This window comes from Ochotona princeps, chromosome 14, assembly GCF_030435755.1.
Source record: "Ochotona princeps isolate mOchPri1 chromosome 14, mOchPri1.hap1, whole genome shotgun sequence".
Taxonomy (NCBI): Eukaryota; Metazoa; Chordata; class Mammalia; order Lagomorpha; family Ochotonidae; genus Ochotona; species Ochotona princeps.
The window spans coordinates 60,887,354-60,902,110 of NC_080845.1; the positions used below are offsets into that span (position 1 = coordinate 60,887,354).

General features: G+C 51.3%; 1 protein-coding gene across 1 annotated transcript in view; it reads left to right on the top strand.

Moving 5' to 3' along the window:
- The window catches only part of SHC3 (SHC adaptor protein 3), a 158,334-nt gene extending 151,934 nt beyond the window's left edge, over positions 1–6,400 (top strand). Inside the window, exon 12 of the mRNA XM_004581265.4 lies at positions 6,037–6,400. Within this exon, the coding sequence (XP_004581322.2) occupies positions 6,037–6,189 (153 nt within the window). The 3' untranslated portion in view covers positions 6,190–6,400. The remainder of the gene's footprint in view (positions 1–6,036) is intronic.
- The last annotated feature ends 8,357 nt before the right edge of the window (positions 6,401–14,757 follow it).

A 14,757-nucleotide genomic window follows, 5' to 3' on the forward strand; every position in this document is an offset into this window, starting at 1 on the left:
GCCTCCACCTGCCAAAGGCAAGGCCTCTGGGCGGATCTGGGGTGCCAGCAGATACTTGCTGTACGTGGCCGTCAAGACGCAGCAGTAGAAGATCCACGTGTGTGTAATTGGAGATTCATTTCAGTTGAACGCTGCAAGGCCAGTGAGAGTGACAGAACTAGCCAGGAAGGATTTTCCCTTTTCCAGACCAAACCAATCTTATAGTGGCAGAAAAAGAAAGCAAGGAGTTATTAGGGCCTTGATAGTGGATTGGAAAGGCAGAATCGACTTAATATTTGTGATTTGTGTTAACTTCCCACCACTGGTGATCTGCCTCTTAAGCGCCTAGCATCCTTGGTTCCACATAGACTCAGCGGTTCTGGGTGCAAGGGTTGACTCCTTCCCAAGCAGCTTACCTGTGGGAACGGGGTGGCTTCTGCTTTTAGACTCTCATAGGTGATTTAAAATATTGCGAACTGAGTATTTAGGACATGCAAGTCTTATATTGAAGTATCTGGGTTCAATTCCTGGTTAGGGCTCATGACTCCAGTTTCCTGCTGCTGCCCACCCTAGGAGGCAGCAGGTGGTGGCTCAAGCCATCTTTGTAGGAGTTCAGGCTTAGGTGGTTGGCTCTTGGCTTCTGCTCAGCCTAGCCCTAGGCAGTACAGGTGTATAGGTAGTGAGCCAGTGGATGAGTGTGTGTGTGTGTGTGTGTGTGTGTGTCTGATTTGAAAGAATTAAAAATATTCCTGGCACCTCTGAGACACCTTGTATCTAAAGGTAGTCGGCTCCCACCATCCTAATCAGAGTTGAGTGTGTTTGAGGCCCCAAGCTGATCTTCCTAACCAGTGTGTCCCATGGAGAATGCCCACGCCTGCCCCCTCCAAGATATGACCAGACCAGCAGTGGCTGACTGGTTTATACCCATCCCACTCCCAGAAAACCCTCCCAGTCATGAGTGACAGGGGGCCAGGCTGGTGGAGCAGGTGTGGAGGAGGACTTTGACAGTGGGTGCTCCCTACTGCGTGGCTTCTCCAGGCAGTGACCCTTGCGCCTCTCCTGCCACACCTCTGGGCCACGTGGGCAAGGTTAGCATGCTTGAACCGTACCCATGGTCATGGAGGCTCCTACTGGAGGATCCTGGTTGGTTCCTGCGAATGCTCTGAGGCCTATGCCCCGTTGTGGGGTGACTTGCTGGTCCCTATTATCAGCACCATGCCTCTGCTCACACCTGGGAAGGGCCAGCCCCTGGTTTTGCCATTGAAAGCCTGTTGGGGAAGGGCAGTGCCCATGGCAGTGTTCTGGAGTCTGCCAACTCCATCATTCTCCTGAGTAGTGTATTTCAAACACCCGAGTGGAGCTCTGTGTGATAGCATCCCATGGCTAAGAAGAAATAATTTAAAAAAAAAAAAGATTTATTTATTTGTGATTTTTATTGGAAAACCAGATGTACAGGGAGAAGGAGAGACAGAGAGAAAAATCCTTTGTCCACTGGTTCACTCCCCAATAGCAAAGGCTATTTTGCAAAGGCTACTTCGATGTGATCCAAAGCCAGGAGCTTCTGGGTTTCCCATGCGGGTGCAGGGAGCCAGGTTTTGGGCCATCTTCTACTGCTTTCCCAGGCTACAAGCAGGCTGCTGGGTGGAAAGTGGAGCAGCTGGGACATGACCTGGCACCCATTTGGGATCCTGACGGCACATACAAGACAAGGGTTTTACTGCTGACCCGCAGCAGGCCCAAGGAACCTGCAGGCTCTCATTTCAAATTTCCTGCTGCTGTGCATTTTGGCCACAAGAGGGTGCCAGAAGCACACAGCTTCCACCCAGCAGGCGTGCAAGGGCCTCATTTGTCAATGGCAAAGGCAGTGGGCTTCTCCTGCCCAGTGGCCTTGGTGGGTTGCAGGAAGAGGCCTGCTGCTCGCTTCCCTCCAGACCCCACCCTCTGTTTTGCTGTGGGTTCCTGGGTTTTTAACTAATATATCCAGCCAGTTTGGGAGAACAGCTCTGTCCTGGGCTAGTGCCCTGGGCCTGGATCCTCGCCTCCGTGAGCTGACCTTGGTCACTGAGGGCACTGTGGGCAGATGACATTGGGGATGTTGCAGGCACTGATCTCAGCCAACCCTTTGTGTAGCTGCAGGAAGACTTCTTCCTGGTTCCTTGAACAATGATGCTTGTCAAGTGTGGGAGAACGTATGGGGACAGCTCAGCTCCCAAGTAGCCCAGGGTCGCAGGGAGGGGCCAGGCTTGCATGCATGGTCCCTTGAGACACTCCCGGGATGAGGTGCCATAGTCCCACCCAGCTGCAGAACTGCTTCTGGAACTTTGGAGGTGGAGGATCTGGCAGTAGCGGCTGACACCAACCATGTCCTGTCCACGTGATTAGAAGAAATGGCGCAGGATTGATGCTGCTGAGTGTCTTGTTTCCATCTGCCTTCATCTCTGCCCAGGGCTAGGTGTGCAATGCAAGGAGCAGTTGGAGTAGGGCAGCGGTTCCATGGCCCATCCTGGTGCTCCCTGATCCCATGTCCCTTGTGAGGTTCACACGCACAGGAGGCTTCACCATGGGGCACTGTGTCACCTGGGTACGGCAAGGCTTCTGTCCTAACATGCTGGCGTCCCCACAGGCAGCTGTAATCACCAGGAATGGAGCAGGAGATTCGGTGAGAGGTTGTGGCCTGTGTCCACGCCCATGGCTGATGCTCACCAGGCTCCCTCTCCCATAATGTCCCGCCACCTCCTCTTAGCCCTAGGGGACACCTGGGACGATGACTTCCCATCTGATTCTATGGATAGTGATAGTCAAGTGGGTCCTGGATGCTGGCACCAGAATCTGCCCCTGATTTTTCCTGCTTTGGACCTGGTCATGGTCAGAGGAGTCCTCACATCCCTCCCCCACCCACCAACCTTCTGCGGAGTGAGAAGAAGGACAGAGTGACAGTCCTGCTCCAGCTGTCCCCAGACCGCAGCGACCCCTGCCTGCCCTGATGTGTGAGGAACGCTCCTGCCACAGAATGAGCACTCCGTCTCCACTCCCCACTCTGCACTCTCCACCAGGCTTTCCCACCCCTACCCTCACCCTGGCCGCTCGTCTTAGCACTGCTCCTGATGGGCATACAGGACTGCTGGTTACCGCGGGGATGCCTGCTGACCACAACCCACTCAGAGCCAGGCATGGAAAGGGCCTATTTTTAATCAACCTTGCGACCAGAAACCCATTGCTAGCAGTAATGCTTTAGAGAAATCAAGCCTGCTTTCTCCCCACATAGGAATTCCCCACCAGAGACCCTTCCAGAGTGAGCTGCAGAGCCCTTGTTTAAGCAGCAGCAGGTGACACCCCTCCCAAATCCTAGTCCTTCCTGATGTTCAGATGCTCTGGAGCTCAATAATCTACTCTATATTTTTTTCTTTCTTTTTAAAAGATTTATTTATTTTTATTGGAAAGGCAGGTTTATGGACAGACAGGGAGGAAGATCTTCCATGCACAGGTTCACTACCCCAAATGGCCTCAATGGCAGGAGCTGAGCCAATCCAAAGCCAGAAACAGGAGCTTCTTCCTGGTATCCTAAGGATTTGGGCCATCCGCCACTGCTTTCCCAGGCTGTGCGTAGGGAGCTGGATGGGAGCTGGAGCAGCCAGGACATGAACCAGCACTCACTGGCCCTGCACTTGCAGGCTCAGGATTAGCCAGGTGTGCCATTATGCTGCCTGCCTTCTTACTCTTTGTTTTTCAATGGTTTTATTCTTGGGAAGTGTTTTAAACTCAGGGCCAAACTGAGTTCCTCCACCATCAACACTACTGCCTCCTCCCCGCCGCCTGGGGTGGGACACCTCAGTATCAGTGTCTACATGAGTTTCCTTGTGGCGTCACAGCATCCGCAGGCTTGGGAAATGCCAGTGTCCTGGATCTGTCCTACAAAGGAGTACCACTGCTCTAAGACCCCGGGCTCCACTTTCTCTCCCAGTACCTGGAAACTGCCGATCTTTTTACTGGCTTCATAGTTGTAGTTTTGCCTTTCTCTGGATTCCATGTGATTCCTCAGTTAGTTAGCCTTGCTAAACTGCATTATTTATTCCCTTAGAGCTACACGTTTAGACTTCCTCCCTGTCTTCTCATGGCTCAACGCTCATTTATTCTTAGCCCTGAGTGATGCTCCTTTGTCTGGATATGCCACCATTGAGTCTTTCACCCGCTGAAGGCATCTTAGTTGCCTACAAGATTTGACAGCTGCTGTCTTCCATGCACAGGTTTGTGGGCGGGCTTAGCCTTTCAACTGCTCTGAATAAACACCACGGAGCAATGGCTGCCGGGTCCTGTGATCTGCGTTTAGGAAGGCCCCGTCCCCCACAGTAGCTGCACACCTGCATCCCACCAACGTGGATTAGAGTCCCTGTTGACCCACACCCTCCCCAGCACTTGGGATGGTCCATGCTCTGGTCTGTTGGCTCCTCACTGCTGCTGTAGTCTGCTTTTTGCTGAAGACATGTCATGTGAACATCTTTTTTTTTTTTTATATAAGCTTATTTACCTTCTGTTACACCTCCTTAGTAAGATTCCTGCTAAGGTTTTGATCCACTTTTTAGATGGACCATTTTCTTATTGCTGATCTTTAATACATATATTTAATTAATCACAGTATACATATTTAATTAATCATGGTGTATATATATATATATGGTATATATATATGGTATACATATATATATACATGCAGTGTGTATTCTGTGGTTATAACCATATATACTGTGTTACATAGAACAGACTTTTATGTATTTATTGTAACAGTTTTTATAACTGACTTCTGTCATGCCTTTTTCCCTGTGTCCTAGGCTGTGCTTTCATTCTCTTGACAGTGTGTTTTTGCAGAGCATAATTTTTTGTTTTGATTGAGTCCAGATTATTCTCTTTTTTCATTCATGGATTGTGTCTTTGATATCATATTCAAACAGTTATTGCCAAACCCAGGAATATTTGGGTTTCCTCTTATTACTGTCCTCTGGAGTTTTATGTAATTTTGCATTTTACCTTTAGGTCTGTGATAAACCTGAAGTCAGTTTTTGAAGCAGGTGTCAGGCCTGTGTCGCTGTGCAGCCGCCTCAGGGTCGTCTCTTGGAAAGGCGAGGCTCTGTCGGTTGCACTGCCTTTGCGGCTTCGTCGTGAATTGACCTATTTGTGTAGGTCTGTCTCTGGAAGCTGTTCTGTTTCACTCGTCTGTGGATCGTTTGTTTCCGCTAGCATCACAATGTTTCGAAGACCCTGTTTTGGAAGGTTTTTAATTATTGATTCAATTTCTTTAGCATTCAGCCACTCTCTTCTCCTGTGAGTTTTGGCGGACTGTGTCCGTTAAGGAATTGGTCCATCCCATCATGTAAGCTGTTAGATTTAAGGGCATAGAGGGATCCAGCTTGCCCCTTGGTTATTTTTTGGTGCGCGTGGAGTCTGTCGTAATTGATGACCCTTTTTGATTTATAGTATCGTTACTTTAGTCCCTTCCTTCTCTCTTAGCCTAGTTAGAAACCTATCAATTCAATGAATATTTTCAAGGAACTGGCTTTGGAGCTCATGTTCTTTCTGTACTGATTTCCTGTTTGTGTTGATTTCTGGTCTGATTTCTTCATTATTTCCTTCTGTCCTGAGGGCTAATTTTCTCTTCTTCCCTCTGGGGCCACAGCAACAGCTCTGTGGACTGCCAGTTCTCTGGGCAGACTTGACTGTCAGTAAGAATTTACAGAAATGAAGTCAGCTTATATTTTTCTTTAGCTAAAAATATCTCCTCTACATACCTGTGATGAAATGTAGTGTTTTATGTTGGCTAGCCTCTACAAGGTATCTTTAGAAAGTCTTACACTAAGTGGGAATTAAAGAGTAAGTTTGGGCCTGCCTGGGGCACAGCCTGGGCTGAGTGGCTTACAGTGGCCTGATGGCATGCTAATGGAAACCTGGGGGGGGGTGCATGCAGGAAGCTTAAAAGATGATGCTGGCAGGAGCTTGAGGATCCCCCAGGGGCTCACATGCAGGAAAGTGGAGCAAGCATGCTCACCCTCCCTTCTACTTCTACAGATCCGGACGAAGGACAGGGTCTTCGACAGCATCAGCCACCTCATCAACCACCACCTGGAGAGCAGGGTGCCCATCATCTCCGCAGGAAGCGAGCTGAGCCTGCAGCAGCCAGTGGAGAGGAGACTGCAGCCAGGGGCGCCTGGGCTGGAGTGAGCTTGGGCTCTGGAAACCCGCCCACCACCTGTGGGCTCAGAGCCTGCTGGGGAAACCCCCACCCCTGGAAGAGGGCTTCCTTCAAGTTCAAGTGACATAAACTTGTTGCAGATTTCTCATATGCCTGCGGAAGGTGTATATACCTATACATCCTGTACAAAGCGTCCCTCTATATTTATATTTTTTAAGATTAAGAAAGATGTAAGACTTATGTTCTGTGCTGTATGTTTTTAATGAAAAAAAAATGTTTGACTGTAGTTGTCCAGGCAAAAAAAAAAAATTGAATTCTGATGATCCATTTTGCCGGGAAACCCCTCCAGAAAGGCGTAGGCTGCGGTTGGACCTAAAAAAGCACAATCCGAGGGAAAAAGAGGCAGGCAGGAAGATCGGGGACACACCTGGGATTGTGACAGAGCAAGGCAGCGCGCTGCTGGAGGCTGGCTGGCCTTGCGTTGGCCACACCACCGACGTCGGCTTGCTGGTGGCGTTGCCTGCTCCTTCTGCCTCCTCTGCACGGTACCCCCGTGCTCTCTGCACTGCACGCCTGTGCACAGTTCAGCACAGGCGACTGACAAACAGGTGGGTTCCCGGTTCCCCCAAGGGCACCCTGTCATCCTTGACTCCTGTTGTGCAAAGAGGCTTGGGGATGCATTTTATGCCGAATGTGGTACCACAGAGGCCTCACTGATAAAGGGCCGCCATTCTCATCTGAACCGTGATGAGAGGGGCATCTGTAAGAGAGGTCTGTTTAGATGTCCTCCTTCATAGGGCTTGATAGCAGCTGTTGGTGAATTGCTTCCTGCCTGCCCTGGATGTTCACTGGCCAGAGAAAACACTTGCATGGGGAGTGGGTAAGGGGTGCTGGAGGCAGAGCGTACATACAGGTTACCAGTGCAGGCCTGGAGGCCAACCTGGCCACCCTCACTCCTGGCCCTTCAGTGTCAGTAAGTGGTTTCGCTTGGAATGGGGACACTTTCCCTCCACTGTCATTTCCTGATGGGTCGTTTGGTGTCAGAAGCTGGTAGTGCTTATACTGTCCTCGAGATGCCTTGGCTAAGATGACCCTGAGATGTGACAGAGGCTGTGAAAGTGTTTGTTCACTCACTGGCGCTACAGCCTTGACCCCTTCTCCTCCTCCCCAAGGTGGTGGCAGCCGTGGCATCTGGCACACTTGCTCTGTGAGAAACAAGATGCCTTCACACACTTGGAGTTATGCAGTGAGAGCCTGGATACTGCAAGAGGAGCAAGGGATGTGGAGTTTGTGATTTTCTAATTGTGCCTGTGGAATGTTGCATGGTCCAGTGGCTCAGGACAGGTGGCAGGCGTTCACTTGGAGCCAGGCGGGACAGCGTGGTGCTATCAGCCATTGGTTGGCGTGCCCGGCACTGTGGGACAGGGAAGAGCTACTGGGTGGGGATGAAGCATAATCCAGGTTTCACTCTTACCCTTCTCTGGAATTCTTGCCCTTTGGGGGTCCATGCAGATGATGGAATCAATTTTCTTGAGTGTTCTCTGGTGGATTGGGGTTCTGGCACCACTCTGGTCTGCCCTATGGCTTCTTGGAGTGCCATGTGGCTGCGCTGCTCCAAATCACCCAGACGTGATGGGCTGGGTGGGGATGCTGGCAATAGCTGGCTCAGGCTCCCGACATCCAGTGGCTCTGAGAGCTACACTGTACTTATGCACCCAGGGAGGCCTGTGGCCCTGTAGGCCATATGCAGGTCCAATTCTCTTGTGTGCCAAAGTCCACAGCCTATAAAGATTTAACCCACATCCTACTCACTTTGGACTGCCTGGGTTTGATTTCCGGCTCCGAATCCTGACTCCAGCTACCTGCTAATGCACACTCTGGTAGGCCGTGGTGATGACTCAGCACATGGGGCTCTGCCACCTGCGTGGGCGACCTGGCCTGAGTTCTCAGCTGTTGCCTCTGACCCCTGCCCAGCCCTGGCTGGTGGGCATAGTTGAGGAGTCAACTAGCAATGTCTGAATTAAATAAAATATCAAGCAAGCTTCTCTTGAGGTCTTGCATTCCACAGACCAAAAAAAGCAACCATTAAGGATGTTAGCAAAGTAGGATGCAAGTGGCATATGGTTTGATTGGCTGTATTTTTACTCTTACTGGCACCTCAAGAAAGTAAATCTGAGGTTTTGATCTCTTCTGAAGTGAGCACTTATTAAAAGGTGGTGGGCAACTAGAATATACTATTGCATGAAAACAATTTAGACCGTTTAAAGCACCAGAGTCATATCCTTTCTTTTCCACGTTACTTCCAAATACAGAGTTGCCCTGGACAGCGCCCTGTGAGTAAACCGGCACAACCCTCAGCACGCTCTCAGAGCAGATTTCAGATGTCAGGGCCACCGGCAGTTGTTTGATCCCGGTTCCTGTCCCTTGTAAAGGGAACTGGAGTCCACACCAGCTGTCTCATCCCCCATCACATGCCATGTGGGTGAGCCCTGCCTGTGAGCCACACGTGGCAGTGGGGGACCTATGCTTGGGTAGGGCCACACCTTGCACAGGTCCCTGCAGGCTGCTGCTGCAGAGTTCTTCCACTCACTCAGTGTTTGCAACTCCGCCAGATGCCAGCCAGTGCTTGGAACCTCAGAGGCAGATGCGAGCTCAAGGCTTCTCATCCTCATGCGCTCTCTGGGCAGGGCAGGGCTGCTGACCACAGGCACAGCAAAACAATGCCGTGCACACAGGGGCGCCATCACTACATGCTGGATCACTCTGGGCCCATGGGTGTGTCCAGGCCCTGCTGCCCCGTCCTGGTGCCTCTACCACTCCACACAGACCCCTGAGGTCTGCAGGAGCATGAGGAAGGCTGGCCATCCTCAAGGGCCCCTCTCTGCTCCCAAGGAGTGGCCTGCCCTCACCTGCTGCCCTTCTGGGTGACTCAGTCCGTTTTAAGCTGCGTCTGCATCCTGTTCAGGCCAGCCAGCCCTCCAAGTGTCAGTGTGATTTAGTGCGGTTGAGGTTAGCTTTGATCTTGACCCACAAGATTCCCCTACGTAGCCCCCTGCAGAATAGGGGGTGGGGGTTGCATAAGCAATGTGGCTGAAGGAGCGGCCACACCCAGTCCCCCGCACCCTGTCTTGGGGGTGCTGTTGATGCTCTAGCTCTAAAATGCAGTGTTCTCTGGAGCATCAGTTGAATCACTGATGAAGGGGACTCTGTTCCCTAAGTGATGCTTCAAAACATGGATGCCTTGGTCCTCATTTCATCTGCCTTGGTGGCACCTGCAGGCCAGACCACATGGCCTTCCTGGGAGCCGAGCCCACACTGCAGCCCTTCCCAGGAGGTAGTGCTGGCTGTGCTGGACACCTCTGTCCAGGCCCAGCTCTTGCACAGCCAGGACCATCAGTCACACACTGGGTACCCCAGACCTGAGCCTGGGCTCACGCTAGACTGCAGGGTGGCACTATGAGACAGTGTGTGTGGAGGGGGTGCAGGTGAATTGTGTAAGCGTGGAGAACGCTTGTTTTCTGGAGTCTTCATTTCCCCCCCTAGGGTGTTAGATCTCTCCTGTTGACCCGAGGTTGGATGCTTCTGTGGATGGTCAAGTGGGAGCAGATGGGAGAATTTTGTAGGAAGACTGCAAATCAGCCACTATAGGACCCTGGCAAAGGATCCCTGAGGGTCTCAGGATGAGACTTGGGTTTTCTCACAAAGCACTGGTGCTGATGAGGGCAAAGTGACAAGACCTCATTCTGAGCATAGGCGGCAAAGCCCCGTGTGGGACCACAAGGAAGGGGGCTTTACAGGGTAGGCTGGTTGGAAGGACCCATTCCTTGGCTGAATCTGGCAGGAGGTGGGGGGGCTTCCTAAGTCCCACCCTATGACAGCAGCAAGTGCACTCCTGCCTCTGATTTTACACTGGCACTGTTTCCAGGGAGCATGGTGGCCGCTTCCATAGCAGGGCTCATAGACACAGACCTGGGGAGCGGGGAATTAGAGTGTGTGTTCTTGCTCACTTGTGCAGTGAGCCTCAGAATGGAGAAAGAAGGGGCACGCAGAAGGCTGGCCTGACGTGGGCAGCTGGGGGCATTGCAGAGTCAGCCCGGTGGAGGGGGAGGAAGCCAGGCTGTTTGTCCACCAAGCCCAGCATTGGAAGAGAGATGTTTCTGAGGACAGATTCAGACCTCCCCGTGCATGCTCAGGCAGGGCAGTCCTGGGACACAACCAGGCACTGGTGATCAGCTGATTTAGACTGGGAGGCAGGCAGCATAAGTCGCTCGTGCTGGTGCACCTGCAGATTGCTGGGCCCCATCCCTGAGCATCTGCACTTTAAATACAGTCTCCAGTTGGTGCTGGTGTGGGTACCCTATGAGTTTGAGAAGCATGAACTGGAGCGAGTTTTCAGTCTCTTGTTGATGGCTTCCCCCCGCCCCCACATGATGAAGTTTACATTCTATCTCATGCCATGGATCCCAGGGCCCATGCTGGGAAATTATAGGTGGAAGATGATGAAACATTGATAACTCCATAAAATGCCATCTGCCAGCCACAATTTATTTATAATGGGGCTTATACATATTTATAAGTTTGCAGCAACAAATGCAGCTTTCCAACTGGTGTGTTTTATGGCTGCCAGGAGAACTGCGACTTCAGACAAGAATTTTTTTGAGTGTGAATTGCATATATATACACACACACTTGCGCACACTTGGCTGATTAAAATGGACAAGCATCTCTGTGTATGGACGCAGACTGGCTCTGCAAGGTGCGCCCTGTTGGGATTGTGGTTTTGCCACTTACAAGGACAATTGCAAAGTCAAAGTGATGTGAAGCCTTGGGAGTCAACGGGGAAGGAGGTAGCATTGACTGTCCTTTGGTAGGAGAGGGGACACGGTGGGCACTACTCAGCTTTCCTTACCAAGCTCACTGGTGCATCGGCTTTGAGGTGGCAGGCCCTGTGGCAGGCTCAGAGCACAGAGAAGCAAGTGTGTGAAGGTTCTGCCTACCTTTCTAGTTTCACAGGGGAGAGACATACAAAGGGTTTGGAGTGGGACCAGCCCTTATGACGTGGGGGTGCCCAGGTTTAAGAGGTCCAGTGAAGGCAGGTACTTAGGTTGCCGTGAGACCCTGAGAAGGTTCTGGAAAAGCTGGACATTGCTGTCAGAGGACACAGAAGGAGGTGTGGCAGGCTCTGAGCTCATCTGGCACAGGTGAACGGCTGGCATCAGAGCGAATGCCAGGGGTAGAGGTGGGGCCAGTGGTCTTAACTTTCCTTCTCTTCCTTCCCTGCTGGCACAGATGCCCCTGATGTGCAAATTCCTGAGAGTCCCCAGACACACAGGCTCATTCCTTAGGGCTGGGAGGACCCTTCTCACTGAAGAGAGAGTCAGAAATGAAACCTCAGAGGATTCTAATTTTGTGTTGTTTCCTGTTGTCTCACCTTGAGAAGCTAGTTAGAAAAACATGCAGACAGGGAGTGAGTGCCCTGGCCCCAGGCTGCTGAGGTCATGAGTTCACGCTCATGCACACCTTAAACACAATCAATGTTTGTAACCACAGAGATCAAGTGACCGCGAGCCAAGCTGAAATGAATGAAAAATCCTTTGGGGAGTGGCCAGCTAGCTGCCTGCCCCCTGTGGTCATAACGGGGCGTGACTTACAAACAATGTTCTCTGTTCTTTTTGACTTCTGAATATACTTGTTTTGGGTTACTGTAAAAATCAAGTATGTGAATGTTTCTTTTTATGCAAAAACTAAATATTGGGTGTTGAAATCCCAGGATCAGGAGACAACTCCATGTAAATTCAATGTTTGCTACTTTTTTAAGAAGCCGCTGGGTGGTAAATGCGACACACTGGTAAATGCATACTGTCTGACGACGCTGTCCGCATTCACTTTTCAAGAAGCGAAATCATCCCCTCGGCCGGTGCTCTGGCTTGTAGCTGCCTGGCCGCCCCCTGACTTTGACATGGAGAGGGTCCTGGCCTTTAGGGCATTGTCTCTGAGGAGTTGGAAACACAAAGCCCACTCCAAGTTTTTAAATCTTTGTTCACTCACCTAAGCAACCAAACCTAAGTCACCTGGCTAGCGTTTCTGAGACCAGGCAGTCCAATGCTGGAAACCATGGGGTTTCCATCACAAGCCCATTCCTGGGCTTCTGGTCCGCCCAGCGAGGGGATCATGCAACATCCCTGCGAGCCGACTAGGGCCCAGAAGGGAGAAGGAGCTGCCTGGTGGAGGTGACGCCGCGCTTCTTGTCGTCGTAACTGGCGATTGGACTCTGTGCCTTGATTACCTGAAGGGTGGGTGAACGTCGCTGCTCCATGTGGCAAACCCTTTGGAAATTTGATACTAAAAAACCTTTGGGTGTTGAGGTGTCAACCTGTAGACACAATTGAGAAGCATGGACTTGGCCGAGTAATTTAGATGTTTTCTATACAATGTATATTGTTACATTTCTGTGAAAGGCCCTTGACCAGCGCAGTTAACTTGAGGATTGAGTAAAACCATTTTCTATATAGCTAATTGTTTCACTGTCAGTGTGAGTCTGGCAATAAAAGCTACTGGGAAAAATCTCCTGTGCTTGAATGTGGGTCTGGCATTGTGTTAAGAGCGAGAGCGAGGGCGAGAGAGAGAGAATGGAGTGTGACTTTTTCCCCCTAGAAAGTAGGTTTCTCAGTTCCCTCATTAGATTCCTAGGAAACCTCCATCCGTCAGGGGCACAAAGGGGTGGGCTTGGCTGGGGCATTTCAGTCGGCCTTGGACGGGTGGGCTCGCAGTTGCAGCCCTCGGGTGTGTCAGGTACAGGCATCCCAACCCGAGTCACCATAATGTCACCTCCAGAACGGTTCCACCAAGGATGGGCTCGGCAGGACCTCCGACAGAGGCTGCAAAACACGAAAGCTGGCAGAGGGACTGGCTCCGATCTGCCCCCTCTATTCACACAGACAGCAGCCGACAAAGCAAAACCCAGTGTTCTATCTCGGGGCTGTGTTTTCATTGCCAAGACTCAGGATTTTCTCCTCCTCCAAAGGGCCCTTTTCTTCCTGAACCCCGCAGGATGTCCGCCAGCTGTTGTAAAAGACACCTAGCTCACCTCATTAAGCGCCATCCACGATGGGGGTGGGAGAGGAGATTGCACAGGGCCTGTGGGGCTCTCAGCGCGCTTTCATTCCTGAATAGCTAAGAAGCGCAGGTGCCAGGGAGGGAGCAGGCACATCCACTTTGCCTATCTTGAAGGGTGGCCCCCACGAAAACAATGGACTTCCAAGAACACATTTATACAAAGGCTTTCTGTTTTATTTGTTGTTGTTTTTTTTTTTCTTTCTTAAACAAACATACATTGGAAATGGCAAAGGCACTAACTGAAGAGATATCTGATGCACAGGTGCTCGGCGGCGTACAAGATTCCCTGTCTCCAAACTTCTAAGGGAAGGCTCTGAATCCCACAGTTTCTAAGCTACTGCTACCGGGCTGGCTGGGAAGATACAGATGGGTTTCAAAGCCAGGTTTTGGTTTTTAGTTCCTATCCAGTAAGTACAATGACTTTCTTGGCCTCTGTGTTCTCCCATAGGCACCTGCATCACAGGCAAGTCTTCTCATGGCACTGGTGGCTCTGATACCTTAGAAGCATTAATGGCTGTCAGGAAACTGAGTGATAGAGTGTAGGGTGACTGAGCTCAGGGGCAGAGGGATCCCGGGGTCCCCATGAGCATCGTACCTGTGACACAAAGTGCAGAAATGCTTTCATTCTCAGTGTGGGAAGGCTTCACTCCAAATCTTGATGCTTTGCTTTCCCAGAAATGCCCTGTGCCTCCTCATGCCAGTGAGGGAGAATCAGCTTTGCAGTGACACAGAGAATGCCACTGTGAGCATCTGCACACCACTTGGTTTGTCTCCTTAGGAACAAGAGTCAGGGGGTCTTTGGTCAGTGTGTGGTGGTGACCCAAGACCCACGGGAGTGCTCCTCCATGACAGACTGCAGGAGTTGTTGAGTATTCCTGTAGGTCCTGGGCAAAAGTCCCCACTGAACCCAGAAAGCACTTGGGGGTGGTGGTGTGACAGTCACCAGTGAATGAGTGCTTCTAAAAGCTGGCTGCTTTTGTCCATTTTTTTGCAAAGTACTCAGCGCGGTACTCAGTGGGCTTGCGCTGGCTTCACAGGTGCTCACCCTTGGGCACTGCGCGGAGAATCTGAGTGCAGGGGCCTGCAGAACAACGTCTTCCACAGCATCCTTTTGTGTGGGAAACAAGGCTCCACTTTCATTGTAAAGTGGAACCGTGGCAGCATGTAGGTGTGGCTACCAGATCATGTCTCCCAACCTTCTTCAAGTTGGCTTTGTGGAGCCATGATTCTACCGATGGCCCCAGCCACCAGTTAGCGATTGCATGGATGATGCTGACTTGACACTTCGCATGCAGAATCAAACCTGATGTGGAACCAGGGTACTAGAAGCCTCTTCCCCGGGGTCATCCCCGTCACGCTGGGCAGACGATGGCTCTCCAGCACTCGGGAGGTGAACAGGACCAAGGCCAGTCTCTGCCTCTCCCCCAGGGGGTCTGTCTTTGGTCGGCCAAGGGCTCCAGCATGTGGAAGAACTTGGCTGG